The 12,571-nt window shown below is 37.2% G+C and overlaps 7 protein-coding genes across 7 annotated transcripts; 5 read left to right on the forward strand and 2 right to left on the reverse strand.

Annotated features, from left to right (window-relative positions):
- Positions 1–136: 136 nt before the first annotated feature.
- On the forward strand, positions 137–865 carry B0P05DRAFT_579569 (ER lumen protein retaining receptor; the record flags this gene model as incomplete). The annotated part of the gene is made up of 3 exons (XM_051581940.1): positions 137–227; positions 275–534; positions 578–865. 3 exons carry the CDS (start codon positions 137–139, stop codon positions 863–865), a joined length of 639 nt encoding a protein of 212 aa, XP_051434405.1.
- Positions 866–908: 43 nt separating this feature from the next.
- On the forward strand, positions 909–2,267 carry B0P05DRAFT_543631 (cyclic nucleotide-binding-like protein). The gene is made up of 3 exons (XM_051578459.1): positions 909–1,066; positions 1,136–1,172; positions 1,230–2,267. The coding sequence occupies exons 1-3, from the start codon at positions 989–991 to the stop codon at positions 2,057–2,059; spliced, it is 945 nt and encodes a 314-aa protein (XP_051434406.1). The 5' UTR covers positions 909–988; the 3' UTR covers positions 2,060–2,267.
- A 10-nt stretch (positions 2,268–2,277) lies between these two features.
- On the reverse strand, positions 2,278–3,387 carry B0P05DRAFT_579571 (coiled-coil domain-containing protein 55-domain containing protein; the record flags this gene model as incomplete). Its single annotated transcript, XM_051581941.1, has 1 exon — positions 2,278–3,387. One exon carries the CDS (start codon positions 3,385–3,387, stop codon positions 2,278–2,280), a length of 1,110 nt encoding a protein of 369 aa, XP_051434407.1.
- A 219-nt stretch (positions 3,388–3,606) lies between these two features.
- B0P05DRAFT_459414 (uncharacterized protein) lies at positions 3,607–4,137 on the forward strand (the record flags this gene model as incomplete). Its single annotated transcript, XM_051573990.1, has 4 exons — positions 3,607–3,672; positions 3,717–3,860; positions 3,905–4,027; positions 4,075–4,137. Coding segments are annotated over 4 exons (396 nt in total), but the record flags the coding sequence as incomplete, so codon positions are not given.
- A 248-nt stretch (positions 4,138–4,385) lies between these two features.
- Positions 4,386–4,541, forward strand: B0P05DRAFT_471066 (SH3 domain-containing protein; the record flags this gene model as incomplete). Its single annotated transcript, XM_051574596.1, has 1 exon — positions 4,386–4,541. A coding segment is annotated over one exon (156 nt), but the record flags the coding sequence as incomplete, so codon positions are not given.
- Positions 4,542–4,689: 148 nt separating this feature from the next.
- Positions 4,690–5,047, forward strand: B0P05DRAFT_471015 (uncharacterized protein; the record flags this gene model as incomplete). Its single annotated transcript, XM_051574592.1, has 2 exons — positions 4,690–4,717; positions 4,776–5,047. 2 exons carry the CDS (start codon positions 4,690–4,692, stop codon positions 5,045–5,047), a joined length of 300 nt encoding a protein of 99 aa, XP_051434410.1.
- A 306-nt stretch (positions 5,048–5,353) lies between these two features.
- B0P05DRAFT_471189 (uncharacterized protein) lies at positions 5,354–7,767 on the reverse strand (the record flags this gene model as incomplete). The annotated part of the gene is made up of 3 exons (XM_051574603.1): positions 5,354–7,127; positions 7,193–7,276; positions 7,325–7,767. The coding sequence occupies 3 exons, from the start codon at positions 7,765–7,767 to the stop codon at positions 5,354–5,356; spliced, it is 2,301 nt and encodes a 766-aa protein (XP_051434411.1).
- Positions 7,768–12,571: the final 4,804 nt, after the last annotated feature.

Genomic DNA, 12,571 nt, shown 5'->3' on the forward strand with positions numbered 1-12,571 from the left:
AGTGGAAATGTGAAATATGCACCAGTTGATTTTGTTATCGACAACAATAACAAATGCACACGTAATTGAACTCCTTATTTCATTTAGTTTAGTTCCCCTCTCTCTTTCCACCTTTTTTTTAGTCTTTCTCTTTAACATGAATATATTTCGTCTATCAGCAGATTTGATGCACTTGGCATCCATTTTTATACTTTTGCTTAAAATCAGAAAGACAAAATCATGCATTGGTAAGATCATCTCTTTCGTAGTGTGTCCATCTTACCTTAATAAATAGGTATTTCATTTAAGTCACAATTGTTGTACTCTGTTGTCTTCTTAACAAGATATCTGGATTTGCTCTTTAAGCATATCTCCATCTACAATACTGTCATGAAAGTCTTTTTTATTGGTTCTTCGCTCTATATTCTCTATTTAATGCGATTCAAATACCAAGCTACTTATGATGCTAGTCTAGATACCTTTCGCATTGAATATTTATTAGTAGGATCTATTATTATGGGCGTTGCGTCTACTTATATCTACACTGTAATTGAGGTAAGTAAGGTTGTTCTATTGTCTTATGCTTAGGTCACAATAGATATTCTGGAGTTTCTCAATCTGGCTTGAATCTGTTGCTATTTTACCCCAATTGTTTATGTTACAGAAAACAGGAGAAGCAGAAACGATTACTACACATTATCTATTTGCATTAGGTGCATATAGAACGCTTTATTTGTTCAATTGGATCTATCGTTACTTGGATGAAGGTTATACAGACTGGGTTGCTTGGGTTGCTGGTATGATTCAGACAGCACTTTATAGTGACTTTTTCTATATTTATTATACCAAAGTACTCCAAGGCGAGGAATTTAAGTTGCCAAAGTAAGTGGTTTGATAGGCCAAGTTTTACGTATTCAATGCCTTTGTAGAATGGTTTGAGAAAAAAATAATGGTAATAAAATGACCGAGTGTTTTTTTTTTCTTCTATTTCTTTCTTTTTGTTCTTATCATGTCAAAAGAAAGTGTTCATCCATTTTCAACACAAAACAAAGAATATCAAGTCTTAATTAATGAACTCAATAAACAAGTAATTCAGAATAACCCACAAGATACACTTCAATTTTGCTTTAATTTCTTTTTACAACGTTTACTTCAGGAAAGATCACAGACAAGACATACGCAACCAATGCAAGGTAAAAAAATAAGTAAATAAATGACATACTTGTTTATGTTGTTGATTTATTCTGTAGAACATCCAAATGACTCATTTATGCGAGAAACAACGCCTATAATTACTATGACGGGTCCAGACAACGAAGAAGAAGAGGAGGAGCAAGATTCATTTCCTGGAGGTTTGCCTCATTTTGAACCAAAATTTCCTAAAGACCGCCGAGTTTCTGTGAGTGCAGAATCCATGCAACCTTCTTCTTCCTATAAAAAGAAATCCCTGCCCAAAAAACCAGATGCTGAGATAGATCTTATTTCTCATTCTTTGCAAAGTCATTTCTTATTTCAAACAGTAGAGCAAGAACAACGTCAAGAAGTCATTGATTCCATGCAAGAAATGCGATTCAAGTCAGGCGATTGGGTCATTGAACAAGGTGCTGTGGGCGACTACTTTTACATTGTTTCAAGTGGTACACTCGATTGCTTTGTGAACGGAAACAAAGTTACACAGTACCAGCGTGGTGGTAGCTTTGGTGAATTGGCATTGATGTACAATGCACCAAGAGCAGCTTCTATTCAAGCCACATCGGATGCTGTCTTATGGGCCTTGGATCGTGTCTCTTTCCGGTCTATTTTGATGGAAAACAATGCTCAAAAGCGAAACATGCATGAAAAATTCATGCAAGATGTGCCATTGTTTAAATCTCTTGAATTGGCTGAGATGCATAAAATTGCAGATGCTTTAGAGCCTGTTTGGTTCCGCGATGGTGATGTTGTACTTCGACAAGGTGATCCTGGTGATAATTTCTATTTGATTGAGAGAGGCGAGGCTATTTGTTATCGTCAACAGCCAGGTGGACAACCAGAACAAGTAAATCAACTGAAAAAGGGTGATTATTTTGGAGGTAATTGAGGATAGAACGATATCATCTTATTCATTCATATAGAACTTGCATTGTTGAATGATAAGCCAAGAGCTGCTACTGTGGTTGCCAAAGGTGATCTCAAGTGCGTCACATTAGGAAAAGCAGCATTTATTCGACTATTGGGACCTGTCATGGACATTCTGAAGCGCAACACTGTAAATTATCATGCTATCCTTAAAGAAGCGCAAACATAATAATAAAATCTTTATTCTTTTTCTTGTGCTTTTTGCTTCTTTCTTGCTAAATAACGGTCTCGAGCACTCATGGCTGCATCATCAGTTGTACGCTTAGCAGCAGCCTTGAGTTCAAATTCTTTTTGTTTTTGCTCTTGTTCTTCCTTTTGTTTTTGTTGTACTTGCATCATTTGTCGCTCTACTTCTTTACTCAGGCGCTCTCTTTCATCATTTGATCTGCCTTGTCTTTTACGTGCTTCATACTCTGCTACTTTTTTGCGCTTGTATTCTTCATATTCATCCATGCGCTCTTTGATACGTTCATCAGAAGCAGCCAGTGATCCCAATGAGCCAAACCTTGGTTTGATATTAAGACCTGCACCCAACAATTGTCGCTTGTCAACAATTTCATTGTTGTCATTGACCATGACATCCTTGCCTTCTTTCTTTGCTTCCTCTACTAATTGAGCATCTGTAGCTGTCTGTTCTCTATCCAAAGAAGAGGACGTAGACCGATCTTTTTTTCTTTCGGCCATGGCTTTTAACATGGCCTGATGTTCTGCTTCTTTCTTCTCTAACACTCGTTTATAAAACGAGTCCATGGTCTTGTTCTTCTCGGCCAATGCTTCACGTTCCTTTTCTTCGCGTTCGATACGTTCTAATTCTGCCTTTTGCTTCTTGAATGATTCAGTCACAAACACCTCTTTGTCTGCAAACTCTTCTCCTTCTGCTTCTCTTTCACGAGCCACTTTCTTTTCTTCTGCCAAAACACGATCTCGTTTTCTCACTTCTGCCATTTCTAATAAGCCTTGAATGTACTTTGCTTTTTTATCTTTGGGTTTTGTTGCTTCTTGTTTCTTTTTCTCGATTTCCTTTAGATCATCATAGACAGCGTCGTAATCAAAAATAGTAGGATCTTCTTCAAGTGCTTTAGCTTGTTCTTGTGCGATCTTTTTTGTCATTGTGTTATAACTCGAGAGTTGTTTATTGACTTGTGTTTTTGCTGATTTAACATCATGGGTTTGGGGCCCATCATCCTCATCATCACTTGCATGAGCAAAAGCATTTGTACGTTGCTTTAGCTTAGGATGAGTAGGTGTCTTGTTTTTAGACACATTTAAGCCATATTTAAACTGTTGCATTTGTTAAAAGGTAGAAAAATTTTTTTCTGTTCAGCATGAATGAATGGTGAGGTTAAAACGTATTTGATTGTTACTCTTTTTTTTTTCTTGCTCCTATTTTTGATCCATAAAGTAACTCGCCTTTTTTCTTGCGTTACATTTGTTTTTCTTCTTCTTCTTCTTCTCCCTCTTTTCTTTCTTTATTTCACTCCCGTTCCTTTCCTTCTTCTTTAAAGAAAAATGCAATTAAATTCAAAACATGTAAAAAAAAATCCACTCATTTTCGTGTCTATTATTATGGCTGTGGTAAGTTGCTTTGAAGTAAGTTTATGTTAATAACAATCAAATAGGTAGGCTGGTTCGTTATGTTTATTGGTGCCTGTGTTATTGGAAGAGCAGGCTTACTTTGGTGGATTGTTATTTATGAACTATTGCTAGTAGGCAGTATTTTATTCAGTATCTTTAGACAAGTATTCCACCATTATCAGACAACAGTAAAGTATCAACATCAATTTCTTGTGTACTTATTCTTATCCAGTTTTTGATTTTCTTGGGTGTAAGTATATCACTTTTAACAACAACAATCAATGGGCTTTTGAGTTACAGTACAGGTGGAAGTCAAGCATCTGGTGCAGGTGCTGTCATTTTGATTGTGATGCAGGTAAAAATAACAAGACAATGGCTGATAGCAACTAATCTCAATTCTAGTTCTTCTGGGTGATTCTGTTTTCTTGTGCAGAAGAGTCGGTTGTGTATCAATTTATTTATTCTGACTTTATTGTTCCTCCCGTGTCACAACATGCAAGCCATATTGAAAGTAAAGCACATTTATCTTCTCCTGAAGCAGTTCAAAACATGGCTTCTGTTCCAAGCATACATCAGTCTATTCCTGTCACTCCACAACACGAACAACAACAACAACAACAACAACAACAACCAATGCCATTAACAGCCACTGCACTTCATCCATGTAAGTTCATTTTATCATATATCAATATTAAGACTCTATAGACACTGCTAATCCAGAAGATCCAAATGAGCTCAGTTTTGCCAAAGACGAAGTACTAGAAATCATCAACAAGAGTGGTAATTGGTGGCAAGCCAAGAAATCGGATGGTACAATTGGTATTGTGCCTAGTAATTATGTGAGTCTGTCTAAATCGTATTCTGTGTAACTGACAAGTTAGTTTACTCCTCTTTAAATTTGTTGAGACGTCACAATCCCTGTTCTATTATCGCGGGGTTGTTCATTTACAAAATCATAATAAAAACAGCCTTTTTTCTTTTCTTTTTTTTTCTTCCCTCTCCTGTTCTTATATTAAAATGGCTTCTGGTTTCGGTTTAGACGGTGGTAAATAACCCTATTTTCTTTCCGTTTTTTTTTTATTATATATTCAATGTCAAAATAGGTCGTGGTCGATGCTTCCACTTTTGGCAAGAATTCAACAAGTGTTATGCCTCTGCTGATCTTCCTCAACAGTGTCTTAACCAACGTGACGACTATCTCGAATGTCTTCATCACACTAAAGAATTTGCCCGTATTACTCGCATCAAGACAGAAGAATTGAAACAAGCCCAAAAGAAAGCTGCCCAAGCCAAGCAAGATGCTTTGACTGCAGCCAATTCCAACTTGCCTAAATTAAACATTATTGATGATAAAACTACTGAAGTAAAGGCATAGAGGACAAACAGCACCCATATAAACACCAACACATATATATTTCATTGACATCCACATAAACAAGGACAACTATTTTTCTTTTTTTTTGATAAACACATAAAAAAAAGTGGAAAACTTTAACAACTACAAGAAGTGAATTTGCCCATATAATAGCATATGACCATAGCAAGAAAAATGACAGAGATTTGTTGGCCATTGAATGATAGTTCTTCTGTAAGCATCACCATATTATTCGTGTGTTGTTCAGGCACAAGTAGATATCCTTTAGGTAATTGAACTGATACATTCTCTATTGTTTGATAAGCATTATATATTTACATATCTTTTACCTTTTTCTTTTTTTTCTTGTTGTGGCTGGAATGGAAGCAGTGGTGGTGATGATAATGATGGAGTTTGTTCTTGTTTTGTTTCTTTTTGTTGTTCTTTTTGCTTGATATTAGGTTTATTAAGAAACAGTTGATTATTGTATCGATAGGTATGAGCATCTTGATGTTCATGCTCCAATAATAAAGGCATTAATGTCAAGGTTACTTGTTTACCATCTATGGCTTCATCTGTCGTGAAAAGCTTGAGGCTCTTTTGTTCTTTTGTAGACACTTGAATTCGTGTCATGTCCATAGGCTCAACATGGATATCAAGTCCATGGGGAAACATGGTCTTATGAAACCGAATGTCTGTGCACCATAATTGCTGTTGCTGTTCAAAAGTCTTTTTGCGTGCTCGGTAGGCATTTGAAGGCTGATGTTTAGTGACGAGAATCACTTTATAGCAGTTTCTTGCAGCATCAAATGTCTCCTGCACTACTTTTCCAGCGACACGTCGGATGTAAGGTGGACAACCATACTGTGTCAAATAATGATGGACGTGTTGAATTGATTGCATAGACATATCTGTCCATTTTTGAAGTACAGGTACAGGCACGTTATACTTAAAATCCAAGTGATAGACAAAGCTGACCTTGACTTTACTTGTTTTGCCCTGAGTGTCAAAGACAGGTTGAAATACCCAACCATACAAATCACTTGAAGCGCGAATTAAATTGTCATCGGGTGGAATGTCTTTATCAATCACACTACATGTTGCTGTGTAAACTGTACCTGAGACTGGATCTGTCTCAATACTGGTGATAGCAGCAAGATCAACACTTGCAATAGGTAGTGTGTCATTACTGAGAATCCAATGGACAAGATAGTCTTTTTGACTAAACCTTTCCATGATCTTGCCATCTTCAAAGGTGGCGTCCCAGACTTTTCGAGATCCAAAGCAATGAACTACGCTACAGAGTTGTTCAGCAGTCCAGCCTCCTGAAATTATGGCATCGACACGCATAAACGATCCTCGTCCTTGTTTGTCCAGTAGGTCTGAATTCAACGTATAGCATGTATTATCTTCAAACTGTTTGGATTGTTTCCAATGATTTGTGGACAATGTCAATTTTTTAAGTAATTGCAAGCTTTCTATTTTCTGAAGTGAATGACGATGTGAAGGGTAGAGATGGCCTTTTGAAGAAGGTGGAGTAGAGGGTTTTTTATAAGGTATAGGGCTTTCGAGAGTAGCTGTGCTACTGTTATCGATTGAATTTTCTGGTATATAGGTAGGTGTATAAGTCTTGTCTCGATCAGCAAAAGAAATGTGTTTCTTTGGAGCAATTGTTAGAGAAGAAGGTGGCATTAAAATTGATGCTTGACGAGTGGGATACATGACAGAAGGGCGCCGGCTATGCCCTGACTGAATATGTTGTTGTTGCTGTTGTTGTTGTTGTTGAGTTCGTATTCGTTCTGATTTGCGTTCTAGATATTCGGCTACTTTGGCAATGACTAGAGGTCTTCTTGCTAGTGATTTCTTTGCAAATCCAGGAACCCAGCCCTTCATGCTTTCTTGTATGACAAAAGTAACTTTGGTAACTGGATGTGAGCTTGATGAAGGTAATGGTTCAAGTATCCAGCCTTGAAGTTTGATATTCACCCGTACTCTTCCACTGAACCTAGGTATTCGAGGTGTCTCTGCACTTGTACAAGCAAACATGATCACTCCATTGGGTGTGCATTCTATCTTCTCAACAAGTGCTAAATCTCTGCATCTATCAAATAAGGGGAAGTATTGTATTTAATACGCAATCAATATAGAAAAAAAACATGTTCTTACTTGCTTGAGGATGTCGATTTTATTACCTCATAAGTCAATGATGTTGTATCATTTAGGTTCTCTACAAGTTTACCATCTTCATATCTAAATAAGAGTCAACATGTATAAAGTGATGTTTGATAGATACATTACTGCTCATCCCATAATTTACGCATACCAATCACGTAAAATATAGATTGAGGCGAGAAGCCTTGGATGATTGCCTCGCCCTTAAAAACGGGTGTTTTGTCTTTATGTATTCCACTCTTCATATGAACCATCACTCCACTTTTATGCTTCAAGGCCTTCTTCCATCCGTCTTCCAGAATAATATGTTTCAAAGTCAGCAGAGCATTGTCTGCTTGATGGATATGATAGGTAGAAGAACTAATGACTGGATCAACGTATCCCGTATTGTCCTGACCATTATGAAACCAACGCGACGTAAGTGAAACAGGCACAGGTTCTTCTTCGTCGTCACTGAAAATTGCATTATACTGAGGTTTATTTTGTCGCTTAAGTAAATTGGTTTTGTTGTAAGCCTCTTCCCACTCTTGAGCGAGATCGTCTTGGCTGAAAGCAAAGGAACGTGTCATATCTTTATTTAGAATAAAGCAAAAGCGCTAAAAAAAGTAGGTTGATTCTTATTTATCTGAATAAATAGGCGGGGATTGCGAATAAGGTTATTTGCCACGTTGTTTATGCTAGTATTACAAAAAAAAAAAAAAAAAGGGCTTCAATCCTATTGTACCAACATTAAAAAGATGATCATGTAAAAAAATGTGTGTTGATTATAAGTCTTTAAGACTCAGGGGCTTTGGGCATAAAAATTGTTGATAATAATAATAATAACAGTAGTAGTAGTAGTAGTAGTAGTAGTAGTAGTAGTAGTAGTAGTAGTAGTAGTAGTAGTAGTAGTAGTAGTAGTAGTAGTAGTAGTAGTAGTAGTAGTAAGAGGGCTAATCATTGTTGGCATCATAGTAAAGATGCTAAACAATCAAACAAACACTAATAGGTATTATCATATTGTCCTATCTCAAAAGAGAATTAGTATAGATGTTGAAAGAGATATAAGTTTACCTAAGCTTCAATATCATTTCATCAGTTTCGTATTCCAAACTGGTGTTATCATTCTCAAAACTAGATGCACTAGATACTAAATGATAAAACGAATGACCATCAAACTAGCACACGCGCCTTACATTGAAAGAGGCCTGTATCTGAGACCGAGGAAAGGACAATTTTTGAGCAAAGTATAGCTTTACAAAGAGAAAGAGGGAAAAAAAGCTCATTCTGACATATCTTTTTATGTTATTTCCTTTATCAAAAATATGTCATTTATGCAAGTCTTGTTTATCATTTACTCACGCGTGATTCTCATTGAAAAAACACACACACACACACACACACACACACACACACAAAGCTTTTTACTACAATGATAGATAAAAATGAGAGTTTTTGCTATGTCAATCTCTTGTGTCAGTCAAAACATGCAAAAGCAATTACACGAACTGCGATTATATCTATGAGCTTTAGATTATAATTGGATCTATTTATACAAAATAAGTGTATGAGCTTTGAAACTGATACCAAGACCATAAAAATCCACTGAAAAGAGTAATTGGGGTTTCTAATTTAGATTGTATCTGTTTATACTGACGTTTTTTTTAAAAAAAGTTAGCGAAAACTTTAAACTTGGAATAAGTACTTACTTCCCGGTTATGGCGCGCCCAGCCAGCGCATCGCTTCTTGTATAGAAGGATATTGTCTTGTTGATAAAATCAGTGTTGGATTGACTGATGTTAGCTTTGAAACAAAAAAGAGTATATTGACAAAGTAATTGTGAAAGAGAGAGAGATTGCCGTTGCTGATAGCTTGTCTTTTGAGTTTTCAATCAGCACTTCTTGATCATTGGATTGAGTACTAACTATCTTGACCTTGATAGCATCAAATATCTCAGCAATACATTTCTGGATACCAGAGGCACATTCATCAATTTCAGCACAACATACACCTGGCTCATTATCTGATCCACCGGCTTATACAACGGCTTCAGCACTTTGTTAGATTAGAGGGTTTTTCCAACCTTGTTTAGCAGTCTTAATTTGCAAGCCAAAGTCTTGGTTATTGAATATTTTATAACTCTCTTTCAATCCTTATAACAATGAATATAAGACGAATGACCAATCAGAACCAATGATGGTCAAAAGAGATCTATTTCATTATAATTTGCAATCATGACTCTTATTTATACTGATTGATTCTTATCTTGATACTGAAATAACAAAGAATAAGCGCATGCAACATTGATTTGTCTGAATGATAGTGATAACTCTGCAAAGAGAAAGTACCAATTTAGGTTTTTGTTTTTTACTCCTTAAAGCGGGTATCTATTGTCTTTTTCTCAGCGCTAGAGGTAGCAATGTCAAAGAAAACCGTTTCAAAATGTCAGTTCAAAGTTACTCAAATTAATGCATCGGACCTTGAATTCGATCATTTTCTTTAGATTCATTCTTAACTGAATTTTGTAACTTGCTTTTCCATGGATCTTTCGCGTAAAAATCAGAACCATACGTTTCCAATCAGAGCAATAAGCCCTGACAGAAACTCATCTTAGTAGACCGGATACTCCTCCTGGGCTAAAATAGTGTCGATTAGTGCTCGTAAGATTCAGCCCTTTCGATCTACTATGATTACTCCAAGTGTCCCTGCAACAAATACAGTTACTACTGATGTGCCTTTGACTTCTGAATCCAACATTCCCTCACCTATTCAGCTCGTACTATTTTTTCTGAAAGGAATCGAGAGAAACAGCATTTTAATCGATGTTACAGATTTGAAGGATCAGCAAACCTTGTTTGATGCACTACAGAATTTCAATAAGGACATGGAAGAAAATGGAGGTTACGAGGACTATCTCGGTCGAGTACCTACAATTAGAAAATACTTTAGGCCCAAATACGTTGAAACCCTCTGGTTCAAAGATTGTCCTGGAAGAAACGTTATTGTAAATGAAGGGATTTACTTGGCAGACGGGACATTCGTTAAAAGATTTCCAAGTTATCCTGCTGATGCTCGTATCGTCAAACCCAAGTTGAAAAGACTCCCTTGTTTGCCTTTCCGCTTATTGGAGGCCAATATGGAGAGCCAACTATCACGCTTTGGTCAAATCTTGGATTTAGGAGTTACTACAGTTAAAGGATGTTTTACTGGATAGGGCTATGCCACTCTTAACCTATCTCTTCCAGGAGATAAGGATACTCGATTTGAGCCTTTGCAACGAGCAATCCTTTGGACAGAAGATGATGGAGAGGAAAGGCATGTTTTACTCCAATGGGAGGATATGCCTGATTTTTGTCGCATATGTCAAGCCTCTGATCACTGTAGAGCAGATTGACCACGGCACAAAAAGTTTTTAAAGTGTTACAACTGTAACGAAAGAGGACATCGCATGCGTCAATGTCCACGAAACAATGCGATTGATACGATCACTGCTCCTAGCAAGAAACGGATTGTGAATAAGGAGAGAAAAGTATTTAGACCTACAGTAGTCCAAGAGGTTAAGCAGACTACACCTTCACTGGAAGATCAGGCTAAGGAAACTGTGATGGAAAAAGAGTCCCAACTCATGATTGAAACGGATGAGGAACCTAGCACTGAACTGGCTAAAGTAAAAGATACTGTCATGAATGAAGTGGAGGAGCTTGATACTCCAAAGGAAAAAAAAAAAGCGAGGTAATGGACTATCGTATGAGAGATGCCGAGGATATCCAGCAGCAAAAAATCAGTTGACAGAATTCGCATGTCAATGTTATTAGCGGACGTCCTCACAACTTGGTAAGCAATGAACACAACGACACCAGAAAGAATCTTCAGCAATCAGCTGCCTCTTTCCCTTCTTCTTCTCCAACAATAACTGGGAATAAGGGTGGGGGACAACATTAACTCCTTTACTATTTCAATTATAATATCTAATACTTGTCGAATAACTGTTGCGACACTCAACTGGCGCAGCCTACGCAAAGCACACTCTCCTTTACAACAAAAAAATTATACGTTACTTAAGATTATTGAAATATGACATATTTGCATTCCAAGAAACACATGCAGAAAACAATTCAATCATTCAACAACTCAATACTCAATTTCAAACAAACTCTAGTATATGGACTCAACATTGCGGTATAGTATCTCTCAATCCCAAATATATAATGCGATCAATATGCATTGATCCTTTGGGAAGATATGTTTTGGCAGAAGTTTGCTCAACTGACACCATGACAGAGGAAATCAACCGCCCCCTTCCTATCCTTTCGATTCTTAGTATATATGCGCTAGCTACCGGCAGCGCACGAATCAAAGAACAGTTTTTCCACTTTGTATTAAATGACTTCACTCTGCACCAATGCCTACATAGCGAATTGTATAGCACCGTGATTTTAGAGGATTTAAACTATCGCTATGATGTAAGAACAATGGATGGTATAGTACGTGGTCCTCCTCCAACATGGTCCTCTTTTCTGGACTTGCAATATCATGATTGCTTTAAAGACGAGAAACAGACTACATTTAAAAGAGGAGATTTACGCTTGATCATCGATTATATCTTTTGTTGCAATCGACTTAGATTCTCAATCAATCGAACAGAGCAACTTTATTTGTCACCCGAATGGACTGATTATGTCATGCTATCTGTTACATTTAACCTTACGGTAGAATCTACAAAAGGTCCAGGTGCATGGAAAGCGGACCCCTTTCTTGCTAGAAGAAAAGAATTTAGACAACAACTAGCTAAATTTTTAGAGCAGCTACAACCACAACTTTCTGAACGACAGTCCATTCATACTCCTCAAGAGAACTGGGATTGGATTAAGCAGAAGGTCAAGTCATTCATCAAATCCTTTCAATTGGAAATTATTAATTGGCGGAAAAACAACTCACTCGTTTACAAAGTAAACGTAATATGATGTTACGTAGACAGAAGCATCTCCAGCAAATTTCAAGCTTACAACAAGAGCAGGTCGACTTAGCCATGCTTCGTGCTGGAAAGACATGGAGGGAAAAGGGTGAGAAATCACCCGGTTACTTGAAGTCATTGGTGAAACAACGGGAACAGCAGAAATCGATTGGAGATCTCACAAACCCCATAACTGCCGAAATTTACAATGACCAAGAATCTAAGCAGCGGATAGTGAAAGAGTTCTACTCGCAATTATATACGCCTACTAGTGCGGACGCTCGAACAGTGAATAGAATGGTATCTTATATTTCATATCATATTCGTCTCACCGAGCAACATTATTCGCATATGACAGCCAACATTAGTATGGTCGAAATTATAGAAGAATCCAAGCGGTCGCCCAGAAAGAGTAGCCCAGGCTCAGACGAACTTCCGTA

The sequence above is a fragment of the Gilbertella persicaria genome, assembly GCF_025201335.1.
Source record: "Gilbertella persicaria strain CBS 190.32 chromosome Unknown B0P05scaffold_22, whole genome shotgun sequence".
Lineage (NCBI taxonomy): Eukaryota > Fungi > Mucoromycota > Mucoromycetes > Mucorales > Choanephoraceae > Gilbertella > Gilbertella persicaria.